Below are 19,204 nucleotides of genomic sequence, written 5' to 3'. Positions count from 1 at the left end.
ATGGTTGCGTCCACCATCTCGACCAGCTCGGTCACCGTGCAGGTTGTCCGCTGCGCCTTCACTGTCGCCTTCTGCAGGGGCTCCAGCACGGAGCGTGACAACCCCAGCGCCACGTAGGTGCTGCTCTTCGAGAAGATTTGTAGAAGTCCGTGCGCTCGGGCAGCGACATGCCCCTGTGACTCACTTGTTTCTTGCAGCGCACTCAACACTTCTGGGTACTGGTCAAGGACGGCAGACACAGCCTGTAGGCGGACGGTCCAGCGGGTCGGGCAGAGTGGGCGCAGCTTGGTCGGTGAGACGCCGCCTGACTGACTGCATATGTCCTCAAATTTGGAACGCAGTTTTATGGACTCGGTGAAGAGAACACCGAGCTCATTTACCGCATGCAGTGCATTTCGGATCACAGCTGATGCCTCGGCACTGTCTTTTACAACGAGATTGAGGCAGTGGGCCCCGCAATGTACATATAGTGCCAGAGGCTGTTCGGCCCGCAGGAGTGCCTGGGCGCCCCTGAACTGGCCCTTCATATTTGCTGCTCCATCAAAGGCCAGTCCACGGAGGTGGTCAATGGAGAGACCCAAGCGCAGCATCGCATCTTTCATCATTTTTGCCAGGGCCTCGCCAGTCGTCGATGGTGGTTCGTAGAACCCTATGAACTCTTCGAGCACATCCAGGTTTGGGGTCACATATCGGGCGCAGATGGCCTGCTGCTCGACGCCAGAAACGTCCTGACTTCCATCCACGATCAAGGCGAACGGCGTGGGTCCACCCGCTGTCATCTCCTTGATGATGTCACGCAGCACATGGTGGCTCATCAGCCCCAGTAGCTCATTCTGAATGTCCGAGTGAAGGTAGTTCCTGCTTCGCTTCAGCCATTCTCTGATAATATCAGAGTCATCTGCGCGCAGCTCCAGTAGCTCCCGCAAGTTACCTTCATGAGACTCGTGGCCGCGCAGCGCTAGCCCCTGTCGAGCTAGCAGCATTATGCTGGCGATGATCTTCTGGAGTGCCTCCGCAGCTTCTGCCTGGGACTTGCGAGTGGCTGAGTTCATGGCGGTAAGGATCGGCTTTTGCTTGACAAGAGCGGTGAAAGCGTCCCTGTGATACCTGGAGAGCTGGTGTCCCTTCAGCAGCTTGGCTCCGTCTTTCCAATTGCCAAAACCATCACGCGTGAACGCCCGTTGCAGGCATGGTGCATCCGGGTGCTGTTGCTCGAAAGTTCTGCATATCACGCAGAACACTGTCTGATTCTCTTTGCTGACGTCTATCCACGGGTACTTTTCGTACCACGCGCTCACAAAGCCGTAGCTTCTCCCGCACATGGTCTTCTTCGGAATTGAGGATGTGGCTGGATGATTACATGGAAACGGCATCGCACCGGCCCCGGAGCTACTTGCCCGCTCACCTTGTGCGGTGGCTGGTTCTCTCAGCTCAGCGGAGAGATGCCCGTGGACTGGAGCGGGACGTGTCGGCTCGGCGAGCTGCCCTGGCCGTGTCGGCTCGGCGGGCTGCCCAGAGCGTGTCGGCTCGGCGGGCTGCCCGGACAGTGTCGGCTCGGCGGGCTGCCCAGACAGTGTCGGCTCGGCGAGCTGCCCAGACAGTGTCGGCTCGGCGGGCTGCCCGGACAGTGTCGGCTCGGCGGGCTGCCCAGAGCGTGGTTCGGCGGGCTGCCCGGACCGTGTCGGCTCGGCGGGCTGCCCGGACAGTGTCGGCTCGGCGTGCTGCCCGGACCGTATCGGCTCGGCGTGCTGCCCAGAGCGTGTCGGCTCGGCAGAGGATTGTGTCGGACCAGCAGAATTCGTCGGCTCGACTGCATCAGAGTGCCTGAGGGACAGGATCGATGGGATCCGGAGGAGACCGGGAACCGGTTAAAGGAGCAATGGGATTCGCGTTAAAATGCGAACAAAATGATCCATATGTACAAGTATATATTTTACATGATCAAGAAGTGCATACGGTAGAGTGAGATGAGAAGAATTGTGTTGAGCGCGGATCAAATTTAGGTGGGGAACAAATTTAGTTAAGCCAACTATCTCATTTACCTAAGTCATTGGAGTCCAGGCATTACCCCCCCCCCCCCGACTTGACCGTGTCTCAAACGGTCAAATGACCACCGTCCACCACCAGTGACTCGGAGTAGAAAAAAGTATCGCACGCGATAAATTCACGTTCTTCTTATGGAGACTAGGGTGTTTCAATAAACTCGAAATTTTCCGGATTACGATGCGCAACCCCACAATCGATTTCAATGCACTAAAAAGTAACCAGGCCAAAATTTTAGACCTCTAAGTGCATATCTTCAGGTCGCGCAGGGTGACGAAAGTTTCAGAACGTTTACTATGGAAAGCCAATGGGAGGAAGGTCGGAAATATTGCATAAAATCATACATGAGTGATACGGAGTCTCGCAGACTACAGGTCACGGTGCAGTTTTGGCTCTCCGTTTCCTGGAGCAGCAAAGGCTAGGTGCAGAAGAAAAAAGTACCGGAAAATTCTTATTCATCCTGCATAGCTACGATAAAATTGGCAAAAACGGCCAAAAACGGTAGAAAAAACGTGGTTAGTCAGGGTGAATAAGAATTTCCCGGTACCTACTTTTTTCTTCTACACCTAGCCTAGCCCGCGCCGGGCCGCGTATTCGCCAATTGTATTACACGAATCGGCCCATCAACTAGCGACATCTCTAGTGCGACGTCATAGCCATCCGCCGCGACAATGCATGCATTGAGGCTAGATTTGAGTTGAGACTTTTTTTCAAATTTTATATGGCTATCAAACATGTATGTGTCGCAGTAGCCGGGTGGTTGGAGTCTCGGTGTGGTGGACGAAAGGTCGGTGGATCGATTCTTGCTTTAGCGGTTCTTTTCTCTTAAAAAGAAGTCGGTCGTAGACGCGCATTTTTGGCCCCTACGTTCGCACGCCAATATCGTACGTCCAATAAATCTCTGACAAGTATTCATCTGATTAAGGAATAAGTTGCAAAAGAACTGCAGTTGCAGTCTATACCTGAACTACCAATTTTGTTACGGCACTGTCGATATTCGTCAAAGTCGGAAGAGCTATTATGAAACACACTCGAATGACAACGGATTCCTGTATTATTTCATCGATCAGATAAGACATGTATAGAGATAAATTGATAACAGCCCGCCGTGAGCATGCATCTTAACAACCAGTCCCAAGTTATCTTCATAAAGGTCTCTTTTGACTTTAACTAGATTCCAAGTAAGGGGACTTAGGTATCCCCTGGCGGCTGAAATGTAAGAATTATAGTTAGGGCATAGCTCCTATAGATGACGCTCTGACGGCTGGAAACATAATCTCGTCCCGTGATTACGCTAACAGCTATGCCGAACTTTTTGTGCATGGTGATTCTTACACGAAAAGCTATGCTTACCAGCGTGCGATTTTTACTTTTCATCTTAGTTTTCGCTACTTTTAGGTACTTCACCTTGCCAAGTGCCCACCTACTTTCAAAAGGTCAGCGCCGCCCCTGTCAATGCTGCGTGCTATCACCCATTAGCAGCGAGAAATATTGATCAATGAATGGCCATCGCCCAGCACCATTTGTCTTTCCATTGGCTACGTTCGCATAGTATGCTGTACGCACTATGCATTAGTGATGTGAATCACAGAAAATCAGAACACCGCTACCAAACCAAATACAAACAAAGACCATTGGAAAATACCGAAACCGAACCAATCGGTTGGACTGCAAATATCTATCTTATGCAACATATTCATTAGAAGAATGCCTACGTCTGATTTCTTAGGTGCACGCCGTTGCAAATGTATAAAAAACGCACAATGACAGATGACACGAAAATCGAAGTCGCCGAGTGGATTCGAACCACCTACCTCTGAATCACCAGTCCGATACTCTTACCACTTCGCCACGGCGTCAACATGATCCAAATAGCTTAAATGTCATTAAAGGAAATAGTTCACTTTTTAACATGGGTTTTGAACTGGAATAGCAGTTCCGTAGCTTGGGCTGAGACGAGCATAAATCAGGAGCTTTTACAGCCCAACGATCACCCTAGGCAAAGATATTCTATTTCTCGTCCCGAAAAAGGTGTCTTGCGTTGAGGATGTGTGCCTTGCATATATTTCCATCCAGTATGAAAAGAGCATGGGTCCCGAAAATTATTCAGAAACTAGAGAAATTATCTACGAGAACTCTAGAGAAATTCTCGTACTGATCAATTAGGACATTCAGGGGAACATTATCAGATCGAGCAGATCGCCCAAATGCCGGTGGCTGCGATAATTTCTCTGTTTCTGAAGAATTTTCGGGACCCATGCTCTTTTCATACTGGATCGCGTGTGCCTTACAGAAACTGAAAAGTTCTTCCTATATCAAAATATAGAAAATAATCTTTTGTTATAAAAAGGTTTTATTTTCTTTGCTGATTATTTTGAACATAAAAAATCATAAATCCGTTGCAAAAAAATAATTTCGCGAAAGTGAACTATTTCCTTTAACTTAAAACCTAGCTTCAATAGACGCCACCAAGGGCGAGGACCGAAAGTATGACGCCACGCTGACGTCACTCAAGAGGCACGCTATTGGTCGGCCGATTCGTGTAATACAATTGGCGAATACGCCGCCGGGCCGGTGCTCTGAGATTCCGCGCCGGGCCGGGGGGGGGGTCTGAACACCCCCTTCTAACTCGGCTCCTGGGCCACGTAGCGACACGCGGTAAGCGGCAATCGAAAGAACGTCCAAAATAAGGAAGAAAACACTTCAGTCATTTTTTGGGTCAGGTCAAAGGTCAGGTCACCAGAGGTCATCAAAGGTTAAATGTTGACTATTTCAACATTTTGTAAACTGCCAACGGCTATCTCAGGAACCGATAGAGCTACAGCGCCGCCGAAATACTCATTCGATAGCCCTTTTACAGACCTTTCTGGGTAATGCCCTCAGATTTGACCTCAGGTCAACGGTTTAGCCTCCAGAGGGCAAAAACTCCAAAAATAGCCGTTTTACGAAAAGCGTTTTTCCTGCAATAACTTTTGACTCGAAAGAGCCATGACATTTCTTTTGCCAGCATCGTGTTCCTCTCGTCGAGACACGTCGAATGAACTATAATTTGACCTTGAAAGGTCCACTTGAAAATTTGACCTCAGGTCAAGGTCATGACCTGACCGGAAAAGGTCATGTTGCATATCAGTCGATCCGCAACGTCGAGCCGAACACATCTAAGGCGTTTTCAGCGCTCTAGCACGCCTCTATCAGAAGTTATTAGCGAAAAACGGTTAGATTCTGTTCGTGACCTGAGATGACCTCTGGGACATAACGAGGGGTCACGGTTGCCATTTTCCGGTTCAGTGTGTCAATTTTACCTACATCTCGATGTTTGAGAGTGTCTAGAATAGCGTTCGTGCAAAACAGACGCTTTTCAATTTTCTCCCATTGACTTATAATGGAGGGGCCGCAAAATTGACCTGAACTTAGGTCACCGATATCAAAATTCCGAGATATACATTTTATAGATAATGTTGCTCTAACCAATCGCTGAAAGTTTCAAGGCAATCGATCAATCGGTGTAGCTACGACGAGCATTCTTATTTTTTCTGAGGTGAGGTCACTTGGCGTGACCTGGTGACCTAACCTAATGCGACCTAGGTCTGAAATTTTCACAACATGTGCGGAAAAGATGCACGAACAGGTGTGCCAAGAACGGCGGCGCTCCGCGCCGCCGTTTTTGAGATATCTGCGAAAAACCGCAGGGGGGGTGTTCAAACACCCCCCGGCCCGGCACGGGCTAGCCTAGCCTTTGGATTGGAGAAGGACCGTACGTACCTCTGAGCCCGGTAAGCAGTCCTTACTCCTTACCTTTTCTTAGCTGCCAGTCTGAGAAAGTGGTCCATTGGACCCTGCAGCTTCCGTTTCTTCATTCTCCTTACAGCAGTCAACGGACGCGTCGAAATAAACAACTTCTATACTCTGTTCCGTTCCAAGCTTGCAGCCGAAGTGCCCTGCTGAAAGCAGTGCGTGATTTCTGTATATACAGCTATTACATTTTAAGACGCAAATTATTGAGCGGAGGAGCGATCTGCCGAAGAAACTCCGACTGCAAGCTTGATATGGAACAGACTATAGCACTCCACTCTTCTACTCTGCAGATCTGAGATCACTACCACCTTGCTGATCTTGCTACCACCTAAGCCCTATATCATTATGAGCAACCAATCACTCACAAAAGGCCTCTACACCAAGGCCCTAAAACTCTACATCACGCTCGGCGCTTGGCTCGGCGCTTGCTCGGCGCGGTGCATTCCCATGGTTGAGCCAAGGTTGAGCCAAGCCGCCAAGCTTCCTAGTTGTTATGGCAACAAGAGCGTACCTTATTTTTTTTTTAACAGTTCAAAATGACAAATGTAATTTTGGTATGTCAAAACTGGTCAAAACAAACTGAAGTTTGGTGATTTTTTTTTCAATTAAAAAAACTTTTCAAAAAAACGTAATTAAAAACTTTAAAAAAAACTATTTTTTTCACATTTTGAGCAGTACGTACTGTACGTAGTGGATTTCCAAGTCAAAAATTGCACTACGTACAGTGTACGTACTGTACGTAGTGGTGGCGGCGCCCCTGCCTGGGGTGAATGGTACGTCTAAAAACGGCACGGAACTGGGCCTGACCGACCACATCAATGATCACTGCTGAATGGTGGGCACTTCCATTCATTCACACATTTCTGATGGAATTAATCTCCTTTCACACATGTCTGGGAGTGTGAGAGCTGAGGTCTACCAAGTAGGTCTCCTTCAGCGGGAGACCGATTTAGCGTAGCGTATATCACGGACGAAATAGCAATTTTGCTTGATTTGTGTCACGTGTTGCTTTAGGTCCAAATAAAATGCATGTACTGAGGCTAGGCCGGGCGGTCATTCTCAATCTTGCCACTTCCTAATTAATTTACTTGATGTGCCATCAAACGTGGAACTGGAAAGCCTTATACCCCGGGACTAATAAATGCCCTCTTTCCTCTCTTGTAGACCATTCGACTTATTCATCTCTATTCTCTACCCTGCCTATCTCACTACCCCACTCTCCCTGTCCTCTCTTCCTCTTCTTTCTGTCCCCCCTCTCTCTCTCTTTCTCTCTCACTCTTTCTCTCCCTACCCCCTCCTTCCCTCTACCCACTCATCCTCTCTCTCCCCGCACTCACCAGCTGCCTGCCCTTCAGCACAGAGCTGGGGATGGGCTCCGATCCGGCCATACTGTCCAGATCCAGCGGAGGAATTCCCTCCGAGTCGGAGAGCTCCTCCTCCTCCTCAAACTCCTCCTCGGCGTCCTCCGGCTGACTGCTGCTCACAGAGGAGTCCTGGGGGAGGAGGCAGGAGGACCGCCGTCAGGGTGGGAGGAATACAGACGCAGTCATGGCATAGAACAATACATTCGCTCTCACAGGATAGAAGAAATGCATTCGCCGTCAGGAAGGAATGAATATACCAGAAAAAAACTTATTAGATTTTAGATGCAAGAGGCTCGGTTGAAAACGTCCAGTAATTCAAGTAAATTTAAATGAGTTCAAGCTCAGATAAGTACAGTTACTTCATTTAGATCAAGTCCTTATACGTTCAGGCTATTCATCTAGCAGCCAATCTAGCCACCCGGCGCAATTTTCGAACATTACGTTCTAAATTTAGCCCTTCTAGATATATTTAGACCGAATCCGGCGTGATAATAGCTATTTGGCGGGTATTTTTAGCTGACTGATGGTATATTTAACAGTCGCTTTACTGAGCCAGTTACGTGATACCCGATAATCTTCAACGCGGGCCATCCAGCGCCATAGATGTCACGAGATCCGGCTAAATTTAGACCCACACTGATAGCCCCCGGGCATACATCGATAGCTGAGTAGGATAGCGCGAAAACAAGGCGCCCTCCGCTGATCTTGTTTCTCACGCGATCGTCACACAAACATGGACAGACCCACACACACGCAAACCGTACAGACGTCCTCACTTTGATAAAACTGGACGGGTCATGGATAAACGCTTTCTTTGGAAACGCCATCTCACGCAAACAAATCGACTATCCACAAGCACAACTATTCTGAATGGATATTACGTTGGCGGGTTTACACAGTAAGAATTCTTTAAAGAAAGTCCGAAAAATGTCTGAAATGTAAAAATACAACTCAAAGGAACACCTGTAGCTAACCAAGCATGCCGTACTAAACTAACGTCCCATAGTTAGTACTATGGGACGTACTAAACGCAGCCCACTAACCTTTCCATCCCCACGGCTGTGGCGTCGGCGGCGGACTTCCCTCGACGGCCGCACCGCCTTATCCCTGGAGCGGGGGAACGTGGCCAGCCGCTCAGACTCACGCTGCTGCTCGTGACGACACATGATCTGTGGAAGAGAGATAGATAGTTCGTTAGATGTCAATTGAAGAGATACAGTGTCGAAATTGGACGGGGGAGGTTGTTTGAGATAGGAATTGGTGCGAAGTATTTTGATCGGTGATTGAGACTTTATTGTCGTAGGCTTACTGAGATATTACAGTGGACTTTGCCGTCGTCTATTCAACGTTCTTAACATTGGGTAAAATCTAATTCATCCTTCTGGTTGTTAAATCCACTCGTATTTCCGTTTTAACGAGCTCTATGCGGGCGATTCGGAGCCATCACTGAACGGGTAGCCTGACCCGCAACACACGTCGGCTAGAGCGCCTGGCGGATAGACTGTACCGCACAGCACATCTCGCCGTCTCCACTCATCTCCAGCCCGCCGCCGCCGCCTGGACAGGTATACCGACCCGCAAAGCATACCACCTGCCCTCCGGCTAGATGACACTCAAAAAGCCACCTTCATAATCATGACGGTGCCATTGGTATACCGCCTAGTCCCTGAGGAGTCGAGTGGGACCAGGTCCGGTCCATACCGGTTTTCGGCGGTGGGCGTTGGCACCGGGCGTTGCAGTCACCCCGCTCGGGGCACGACACTCGTCTTTTGTGCGGCGTGCCGAGAAGTGACAGAGCTGGCACCTCGTCCCAATGACGTCATAGGACCAGGAATGCACCCACGGGCGACTCCAGTCGAAAAGTGTTTATGTAGGCCGACAGGACACTCAGAGACTGATACGAAAATATACTAAGGACAAAGTTTGCTGGCTGCCCTTGGGGTATGAGGCGACGACGTTTTTAACTCGACACTGTCGCTAGTTTTTAAGCCGTTTCTTTAAACCAGTGGGTCGAATTTCACCACCTAAGCTAAAATCTAGCAGACTACGAACCCGACTTGAAGAGACGGCACATTCTTGGCAGTCGCGACTACCTACAACTTTGTTGGCGGGGTCGTTTTTTTACGCTGACAGAGCGAACACAACGTCGACTAAGGCAAAACCGAAGGCTAACCGATCTTACATACGAAACTCCCACCGTGCATGTCTGCTGAGATAGCCTGCAATCAAATCTCAACCCGTTTAGTCGGATTTTCCCTAATGACGCTCAGCTGTGATGATCAGCTGATGGTGACGTAGATGACGTGATGACGCCAGTACGTCATCCGGTGCGTCATCCGGCCGGAGTGTCCGGAATTAGGTTGACCACAACTCCCCACCGTCCGGATTTAGTGATCCAGTGACGTAGCGGTGCGGGGTTGGGTGGGTGCCACTCGCAGCGAGCACCCACCAGAGAGGATTTTCGCGCTCAACACTACTGGGGTCATTGATTCAGGCTGCTAAGATTAGACTCGGCCGATGACGCATCGAGAAGTCATGGCAGGATGAAGGTCGATCAACGGATGACCGTCGACAAATCCATTATTCATTAGGTGAAGTTCGTGAAATGCGCCGCTATTTCAAGACCAAACTTCAAACTAGCAGCATTTCAATTTATCAAAACAAGCGCGAAACGAAAAGATATGTCGTGAAATCTGAATTAGGTATGTCGTACACATCGAAATAATAACTATTGAAAAAAATAAAACCATTTTACAAACTAACATCAAAATAAAAATACAGCCCCCCCGTCGGGAATCGAACCACCGACCTACCTGTTGCATGATGGCCGGCGGCGTGTCGGCGCAGTCACTGCCGCTGCTGGAGGTGGGGGACGACTCGTCAATGACCTCGTCTGTGTAGACGGGCGACCACGGCGTCGGCAGGTCGTACCCCTGAAAAGGAGCAGAGGTCAGGTCAGCTAGGGGTCACCCACGAGGGCACGTTGGTAAAACGGAAATGAGCGAAACAGAGAGGCAGCAATATACGATTTTCGACAGAGTAGAAATTGGGATACCTTTGTGATCAAATCATGACAGCCAACTGTTGACTAATAAATGCCACGCAGAAACGGATAACTGGCAAACATCTGACATAACTCCGGCATACCTGCACCACAAGTGTCAATATACCCACGTGAGAGCGGAAATACACATATAAGGGGGTTATCATCTTACCTGATATCTCCTAGGTTCTTCCACAAACTCTACCAGCATTTTACCGATCGCCATATTCTCTTAATTGCGTCCCTAATCAGTCAACTGAACTTAGAGAGATACTCCACTGGCTTGATCGAGTACGACACCTAATCAGAAACCGATCAGCCCGACACTGACTCTGACACTGACACAAGTCCTGACACGGAGTCCAACACGGAAAGCCCGACCACGACCGTCCGACCGACCGACCCCGACCCCGGCCTCCGACCGACTGACCGTCCATCCGACCGCTCCGACCGCTCCGACCGCCCCGACCGTCCCGACCGCTGTCGGTAGGGGTAGACCCGCTCCAACTCGCCGGCGGCACTACATGACGTCACCACCCCGAGTGACGTCATTAGAGTCATTATGACTCTGTCATGGGTGGTGTCATGGTGACGAGTCAAAGCATAAACCGAGGTCGCCTGGAAGCTGGATGACGACAGCTTGCTTCGGTTGGCAACAACTGATACAGCAAGACTTGCCCGTGCGATTCAAAGTCTTGCTAACGTGCGATGAATCGTAAGACAGCGAGAGACCCGTGTTCATTGTGTTGCATCATACTGTTGAAATTGTGCGAAACTTTTTTTGAAAAACCCTCACCTCATTCTTTCATGTCTCAAATTGACACCTAAGAAATGTCCAAAGAATGTCGTCATGCTGAAAATCCTTCACACATCCTCAGGAAGTCCGTTGTGGTGACACACAGAACAAAGCTGGGATAAACAGGTGTGCATCCCCAGTCACCAAGTGACGTAACATTATATCACCAGGAATACCAGAGAGAGTGAAACATGCTTGAAATCATACCCAGAAGTAAAAAATGCCAATTATGACCGATGTGATATCACTTTATTTTTCCCGACGGAAACGTATAGGTTTCCTGGACATTCCGGCTAAAACGGTCACGGGGTCATAAGATGACAGCATGCCCCCTAGGAACGTGTCACAACATGTCCCTCTCTCCCCTCGGTACTGTGCGTGATCACACCACCCGCAGGGTCAGGAATTTCCACTGGGGAGGAGACAGGAAGGGGGAGGGACAGGAAGGGGAGGGGTGACGACATTCCTGCGCCCACCCTCACGACCCAGCGGGGGCGCGACGAACGGCACATGACAACTGGAATTGATTGTTCCAAAACAGGGGGCCGGTCACGCTCGGTGACCCTTGACCCACGTGTGCGGACAGGTTCCAGACGATAGCGACCCCCCACGACGGCGTGGCTACAGAGGCCGCCGAATGAAATTACCCACAGGGTTGGGCAGGGTCGATACAGGAATTGATTTCAATGGGAACAGACTATGCTAGCCAAAAGTCAATGTATGTAGAATGTAAATAAACGACTGTTAATTTACGGTGTTAATTGCTAGGTAAACTTATTGAGGGGATTTTGTTGTCATTAATTCCCCAATTGATTTATTGAGTGTAAGGAAAAAACGTTAACTACAAACCAGTATAACGCCTTTTGGGGCGACTAACGGAGCGAGCGAGAGGGTGGGCCCTGCACGTGCGAAATTGCGAGGGGTACCTCCAACTGACTTGTGCACGGCACCCTACTAACCGGTCTCTAGCGATGTGCCAAATTTGGGCACAATCGGCCCAGCCGTTCTCGAGATCTGGAAGCGGCACCCTGCACGTGCGCACGTGCAAAATGGGCCCCAACTGACTTGTGCACGGCACCCTACTGATCGGTCCCTAACTGTGTACCAAATTTGAGCGCAATCGGTCGAGCCGTTCTCGAGATCTGGAAACGACCCCTGCACGTGCGCACGTGCAGCAGCACCCCAACTCTGGCACATGGATATGCAGTGCCTAGTGGGTGCCTACCTACATGCCAACTTTCAGCGCAATCGGCCAAGTAGTTACCGAGATATTGCAACAATAACGAAACTGACACCTCTTCGTTTTGCACGTGGCACGTGCCTAAGGGGTCACCCACATGTATCGGGAATAGTCCAATACTTGGTAGAAGGAATGAAGCTACCCTACAAAAATTACCGCGTGTAAATCGGTCAAGTGGTTGCTGAGATATAAGCCTCGCAAAAGCGTCCGCACGGCCGGCCGGCCGGCCGGCCGGCCGCTCATACTCAGAAATTTCCGTTAATCTAAGGAAAGACTCCGCTCGCTTCGCTCGCTCCGTAATCATTTTTGATGTGACACAAATAAGCAACAAAATGAGCTCTATGGTGATAAGGACTAGTTCCAAATGCGCATCAGCATTCCTGCTCCCCTCCAATTCAAGGACGTGTCGCAGACCCCCTCCCCTTCCTCTCCAGAGATGGGGCGCAATCGTCACCAAATGGTGATGTGGCACCACTCAGCACACTCCGTCACCACCTGTTTTTCAACAGTCGATACTTCAACCGCTGAGCACATTCGAGCTCGTATTTACTCGATAAACAAACACGTTTTTCTGCGCCTCATTCGAAACAACGACGGATAACGGTGTAGAGAACATCCGACAACGTCTAATAAAACAATGGATAGGTGTAAGATAGCAGTGGCCCGTATCGTTACGACACAGCCGTCATAAACCGGAAATCGTCTCTCTTCTGGCTCGGGTATCGTCCTTGAAGATTGTCACTTCCTTGTTGATAGGAATCAGACAACCCCAGCCTAAATAACTAATACCGGCTACACTAGTTTTCTCGCCACTTCGCACTAGAGGTGTCAATCGGAACCGAAAATTTTGGAATTCCGAAAATTTCCGAATTCCGATTCGGAAATCGGACGGACAAGTGACAAACACATCGGACATATTCGGAAAACTAGTTGAAAATTACAAATTTCTTAAATAAGTTAAAGTTCAAGCTTAATTCCATTATGAATATGCAAATTGCAAAACATGTCATCAAAATTGGCAGGGGATAGGTGGTTCATACATCATTCATAATTATAGTGCAAGATGAACATCAACATAATTGCATGTAGCAGGTAGCTCTGAGTCAAATATATACCCACCTATACTGTGACAACTTTTAACTAAATTTGAAAATGTGTTTACGAATGGCAATAGCCAATAGGTGACATTGTTGTCAGCAAGCCCATCATTAGATAACACAGTTATGAATATGATGTAAGTACAATCATTGACCTGTGGGAAGCACTAGACACCCAAGCAGTAAAGTAGGAAATCCAAAAATAGACTTGCCTCACTTGAAAGTTAACAGAAGAGGCTGAAGAAAATTGCAAACATCAAGGTGTGCCAAGTAGCACAAGAGTCTTACCTAGAACCCCCTATCATAAAATCTTCCCCTTCCACCCCTTCCCCCCAAAAAATATCCGTGCCGAAATATCGAATAAATGCTACATTATGCCGAGAGCCTATCCAAATAAAATGATTACCAAAAGATGATGAAATGCGGCGAAAGCGTCATAAATGTCACCTGAGGAAAGATGGCCCCCGGATGAGAATCAGAGGAGACAAAAAATGACGTCTTAAATAATAAATACAGTCAATTTGCTTAACAATAGAATAATTTTTGAAAAAAAAAATCATATTTCGCACTGCATATTATATTAAAGTCAAACAACTAATGGTAAATGTACTCCAATAGGACAAATTATCTGATAATGACGTCATATTACTGATTTACTTTCACATCATCGACTCAAAGCCGGATACCATGTTCCATTCTACCGAGAATGGTAGCACGAAATGTGTTTTCCATTCTACCAAGTATTACAACTTCCTTTTGCTTGTGAATTTCAGTGAATTTGTGTTAAATCATAGCAAGTTTTTTTTATTTTTGTGATCGCTTATTTTGTTTCGATATTCAGAGATGTGTTGCTCAGTGAAGAGCACGTTTCTTCCAGATGTATCTACCTATCTCACATGTTTCTTTTTACATGAACTTGAACTATTTTGCTTTTGCAAGACGTGTTCTACTTTACATGTCAGCCAGTGTGATACAAGATAAAGATATGCATTATTGTAAGTGACTAGCTTCTTGCATTATTGCTGTATTAATTCATCATCAAGTGGCTTAGTGTCAAAGGGATGCGGCAAGAAGTCAATATTTGAGATCGCAAGTTTGAGGGATAAGGCAATCTTTTGCATTATTCCTCCTTACTCAGCTTCAGTTGTAGGCTGTAGCACATTTTAAAGCAGAATAGGCTAATTGTCTCAATATGCTGTGTTTGTGTTGTAGGTATATCAGATTAGGCCTTTTGCCCAAATGCCCATTCCCTACTGCATATGATATTGCTTCAACATTTTTAGTTGGCAATATTTTGCACTCAAAACCAGATGGCGGATATCTGTTATTTAGTTATCATGTGGTACATAATAACATATACCTAATATAGATCAATTCCCCCATCCTCTCCTTCCATATCCAGCTTTCGGACAGTTTTCGGACAAATCCATGCCTTGGACATTTTTCGGACAAAAGTGAGCTAGGATTTTGGACTTTGGACGGACATCGGACAAAAAAATTCTGAAATTGACACCTCTACTTCGCACATAGCACCATCAAAGCCAGATGATCTCGTTTCCAGTACACGTGCACCTTTTGTGCGATTGACGTCACAATACCGACTCGGTGCGAGGGACACACGTGTGTTATTCGCCCCGTCCAAGCAGGTAGAATACCGAGTAGCGAGATTTTCACGCACCACATGCGTACGCAACCGGTTAGTCGTATCACAGAGCAATCTGCCGACACGTGAGCGAAGGAGCGAATCGACTTGCAAAATACCTGGCCGGACCAAACTGCGAAAACAATAGCAGCCGCCAGCACCCGGAAGCGAAATAGTTTGGTAAGTTCAACAACAACTTATCTAAGAGCCCGGTGCGTTGGCGTTTTAATGAGACGCATTACGCACAAGGATGTGTTCAGTTGGTAAGACATTACCTGGTTCTGGTTCGTAACGGTGGCGATCATTTCACAATTGTTCAAAATAGTGTGTCCTTTCTGACGGTCCCTTGAGTCCGCTAATGCCGATCTCTATCCGCTGAATACCCGTTACCTGTCATTCCTCAAAGGTGGACCCAGGGCACTAAGAGTCGGTGGACCTTTCATACCAATATGTGATCTTTCTGACCCATGTGCCCCTATAATTCTCACAACCCTTTGACAAAACCCTAAAACCCGTCGATCTGTTAGACGTCTGACATTTATACCCCACGTGACCCCCGTCCGTGACCTCTGACCCCGCCCAGCGCACGCACCTGTGACCGCTCCGAGCTGGGCACGGTGATTGGCTCCGTCTCGACCGAGGGCGGCCACGTGACAGCTGCCGGCTCGCGCTCATTGGTCGTGACGTCATCGTGGTTGTTGGCGCGTCGCACGCAGTCCTGAAGGGGTGTGGCTGGCCACGGCTGGTGCGAGGACCGCCTGAGGGAGATAGAGACATGGGGTGAGACAAGAGAGACAATTGAGACACAGGAGGGGGACGGCTGGTGCGAAAACCGCCCGAGGGAGACAATATACGGGCAACGCAAGCTGAGACACGTGAGACACAGACAGGGCGAGGGACATCCGGTGCGACAAATGAGACAAATGAGACACATACCGGGGATACAGCATTTCCACGGCCGGAAAAACCACCGTCTGGAGGGAGGCATACTGTGAGGCTGAGACACTTGAGACAAGTAGGACAGCGTAGCAACTAGTGGTGTCAATCGGAACTTGAATCTTCGGAATTCCGATTTTGTCCAATGTCCAATTCGGAATTTGGTTGGACAATGACAGCAGGCTTTGGACAACTTTGGACAATCGCTTGCTACACCTCAATTTTTTTTATATAAAGTAATCGTGTTTAACATTGATTGGCCATTAGAAAGCTCAGTTTTCCATATGATCAACACTTTTGAGCTGGTAACGATACATTTAAAGCGAATTAAATAACGGTGTTGAGTGTAAACTATTGCGTAGATGTCGGACATCTTTGGACAAATGGCTGGCTAGGACATTTTTGGACGGACAGTCGACGTAAGTATTGGACATTGGACGGACATTAAACATACGTTTTCTGAAATTGACACCACTAGTAGCAACAGCAGATGGTTTAACTGTCTGGCGCAGAGACAGTATACACTATACAGACTGACAAGGACAAGGCACACAATGGTAAACATAGATTTCATCACCCGACAGTAGCAGCAGCCCCTCCCCCCCCCCCCCGAAGTGTCACTCTGAACTGGGAGTCGCGGGGCGAGGTCAACTGATGATCTCTGACCTATCCATGTGGAGGTCACCCGTCAGAGATCGCTTCAATTAAATAAACTTCTCAGCTCGAAGCAAAGCACGGCGACCACATGGATCAACATTGGTCTGCAGAGTGCACATACCCGGGGCAGGTCAACGGAACCAACCAAGGACAGCGTACAGAGGGTGTCAAAACTGAGCCACTGCAGGCGTCTCGCCAACGAAAGCCTGATCTGAATGTAAACAAAAGTTCGGCACTGCATTCCGTCAGCCGGACAGAGTTCGGTTCAATGTTAACAGGAAATGTCTTCGAAGGACAGCGATTAATTGTATAAAAACGTGCACGGTAACAGACCCTTGCCAAACATATCGATGTATGTTTCATGTTATGTGGTAGGTATGTTAGAAATAAAGTACGACGAACTTCCCACTTTTCATATAATGTACGGTATTGTTATCATGGAGCTACATCTTTGGTGGTGAATATTGGTCTGAATTCTGCATTGGTCTAAATGTGGATCTGAATTCCGGCTTTAGCAAGCGACCAACATTCCTTTGAAGCGAAAGCTTCGTTCCTGGGATTGATGCTTTTCAATGTTGTTGCGTTAACTGTTGATAGCGAGAAGATATTTGAGTGAAAATCCGGGCTAAGTTTGAACTCAAAATAGCACCGGCATATTCTTAGAACCCCAAGCTCAACGGCTGAAACTCGTATCGGATGTGCAGTGCAAACTACGCAAAGTAGCCGAGAACCACCACAAACGCTGCCTCAGATTCCATTCATATTTCGGAGGGCGTTCACTGAGGAGACTTCATGATTCTATTTTTGCTATGCGACAAAAGATTGTTTCTTGAGTGCAAAGGAAACTGCTTCAAGTCACGTGAATGCAAAACTCGCAAAGGAAGGAAATGCACGATACCAGTCTCGGAAGACGTAAATATCCGACACACAGCGCAGAAGCTATTTTGTACCAGCTCTATAGTAAGCATGATAGCTCGCCCTCCATTCTCCTGGAACATCAGGGCATTTACAAACGAGGCACACTTCTCCTGCTGCCATTAGGTACTGCCTGCAAAATCCTTCAACCCGCATCTACCTCCCCATCCCACCCGCCGCCCGGCATTCTCCAATACATCCCCCTCCCTCAGCCACCCCTATACCGCAGGCTTCCAGCTCCCGGTCCAGGTCAGCTCTGGAGCCTTCCCACCTCGGGCGACTCTGGAACGTTCCATCTGGGTCTGCCTGGAGCCTCCAGAGAGCGGCTCAGTGATCAGATGTGGCACTAGAGCATTGGCCGGCTGAGACAGAGACTGATGCAGGTGACACGCGACACCGTCTCGGTCGTTATTGGCCACTCCCTGAATAGGTAGGTATCAACCATTATACCAGTGGATTTGGGGGTCTAAATAAGGAAAGGGATTACCCATTACCTGACATTGAAACGGATTACCACATCAAATAATGCTGGCTAAAGAAATCAGAGTTGCATTTCGAAGCACATTCAAGCTGGGCGTGCTTAATTGTAAACAATAAAACTGTAACGCTGAAGCACACGATTTACAGGAATCGTCCAAATCAGCTTTCAAAATTACAACAGTTGCTTTTAGTGAAACGAGTCAATAAAAACAGCCGATTGCACATATGACATAACCGTCAGGTAACAATGGGACCGGGTGGTCTGCATTACTTTCTTAGCACGTGACACCGAAGCGTGTAGCTTTCTAACCTTGCTTCTCTTCAATTCCTACAACACAACAGCAACCCTCCCCCCTCTTTAGTGTCAAATCTCAGCTCGCCACAAACATTCATTCCTACCATAAAAAGTCACCGGACGGCTGCACCCAGCCCAGCACCGGCCTCGCCCACCAGCCTGGACCCAGCCCAGGCCCCAGCAGCACCTTCACCGACCACAGAACATTCCAGAACGCCTCCCGGCCGCCGCCGCCGCCGCCAGCGACGAGACGGCGGCCGGAGCCGGAGCTCGGCGAGAGAAACCCCTCCAAGCCTCTGACCGCATGACTTGGCACCTCTGACCACCGCCAGAGGAGCACCCTGCGGTATTGGCAGCGGCGGTGGTGCATGGAAAGAACTTTGATGAGGCTCTGCTGGGTTGGAGCAAGATCCTGAGGCGGGTGGTAGCAGGAGGTGCTCTCCTTGACCGTGCTTCGACGGATGCATGAAATTTGGAATGAGCTTATTAGTACGGAAGGTATTCTTGTCAGATTATGTATTTTTGGCAACCATAGATACTGCGTAACTAGTACCTATCGTATAACTTTGGCGCGACGAACTGAAAATTCAGCTCATAGTCAATTTATTACGATCCGACATCCGTGACCTCCCTCCCCAGCTCTCTACCTTGACCCGCCTCTGCCAAATTAGCTACTCTCCCGCAGACTGCAGAGAAGGGTCTGGGTGTGGCGGCGAGCCCGCGCCTCTGCACCATTGCACTATGCAACCGCACATGACTTAGTACGGCGCCGCCGCGGGGGAAGGTAGCTCCGCCTAGCAACTCGGCCGGGACAGGCACGGGGGCGGCGAGACTGTGACATTTGACAGTGAGGGGTGAGTAATACACACGTGCAGACCGCAGGTCTCTCCCAGTTCGCACT

General features: G+C 48.6%; 2 protein-coding genes across 6 annotated transcripts in view; both read right to left on the bottom strand.

Annotated features, from left to right (window-relative positions):
• The window catches only part of LOC122371528 (protein FAM13A-like), a 146,330-nt gene that overhangs the window by 5,895 nt on the left and 121,231 nt on the right, over positions 1-19,204 (bottom strand). For all 5 annotated transcript variants that reach the window (XM_043347907.1, XM_043347906.1, XM_043347908.1 and 2 more), the window contains 4 exons: positions 15,613-15,778; positions 10,016-10,135; positions 8,246-8,371; positions 7,176-7,331 (listed from right to left, as the gene is read on the bottom strand). In XM_043347907.1, coding sequence (XP_043203842.1) covers positions 7,176-7,331; positions 8,246-8,371; positions 10,016-10,135; positions 15,613-15,778 — 568 coding nt within the window. The remainder of the gene's footprint in view (positions 1-7,175; positions 7,332-8,245; positions 8,372-10,015; positions 10,136-15,612; positions 15,779-19,204) is intronic.
• Positions 1,025-6,254, bottom strand: LOC122371530 (histidine-rich glycoprotein-like). The gene is made up of 2 exons (XM_043347913.1): positions 5,839-6,254; positions 1,025-1,824 (listed from the first exon to the last, which is right to left on the bottom strand). Exon 2 carries the CDS (start codon positions 1,814-1,816, stop codon positions 1,427-1,429), a length of 390 nt encoding a protein of 129 aa, XP_043203848.1. The 5' UTR covers positions 1,817-1,824; positions 5,839-6,254; the 3' UTR covers positions 1,025-1,426.

This window comes from Amphibalanus amphitrite, unplaced genomic scaffold (genome assembly GCF_019059575.1).
Source record: "Amphibalanus amphitrite isolate SeventyFive unplaced genomic scaffold, NRLGWU_Aamphi_draft 001253F_arrow, whole genome shotgun sequence".
NCBI lineage: Eukaryota > Metazoa > Arthropoda > Thecostraca > Balanomorpha > Balanidae > Amphibalanus > Amphibalanus amphitrite.
This window is presented reverse-complemented; position numbering and strand designations above follow the sequence as displayed.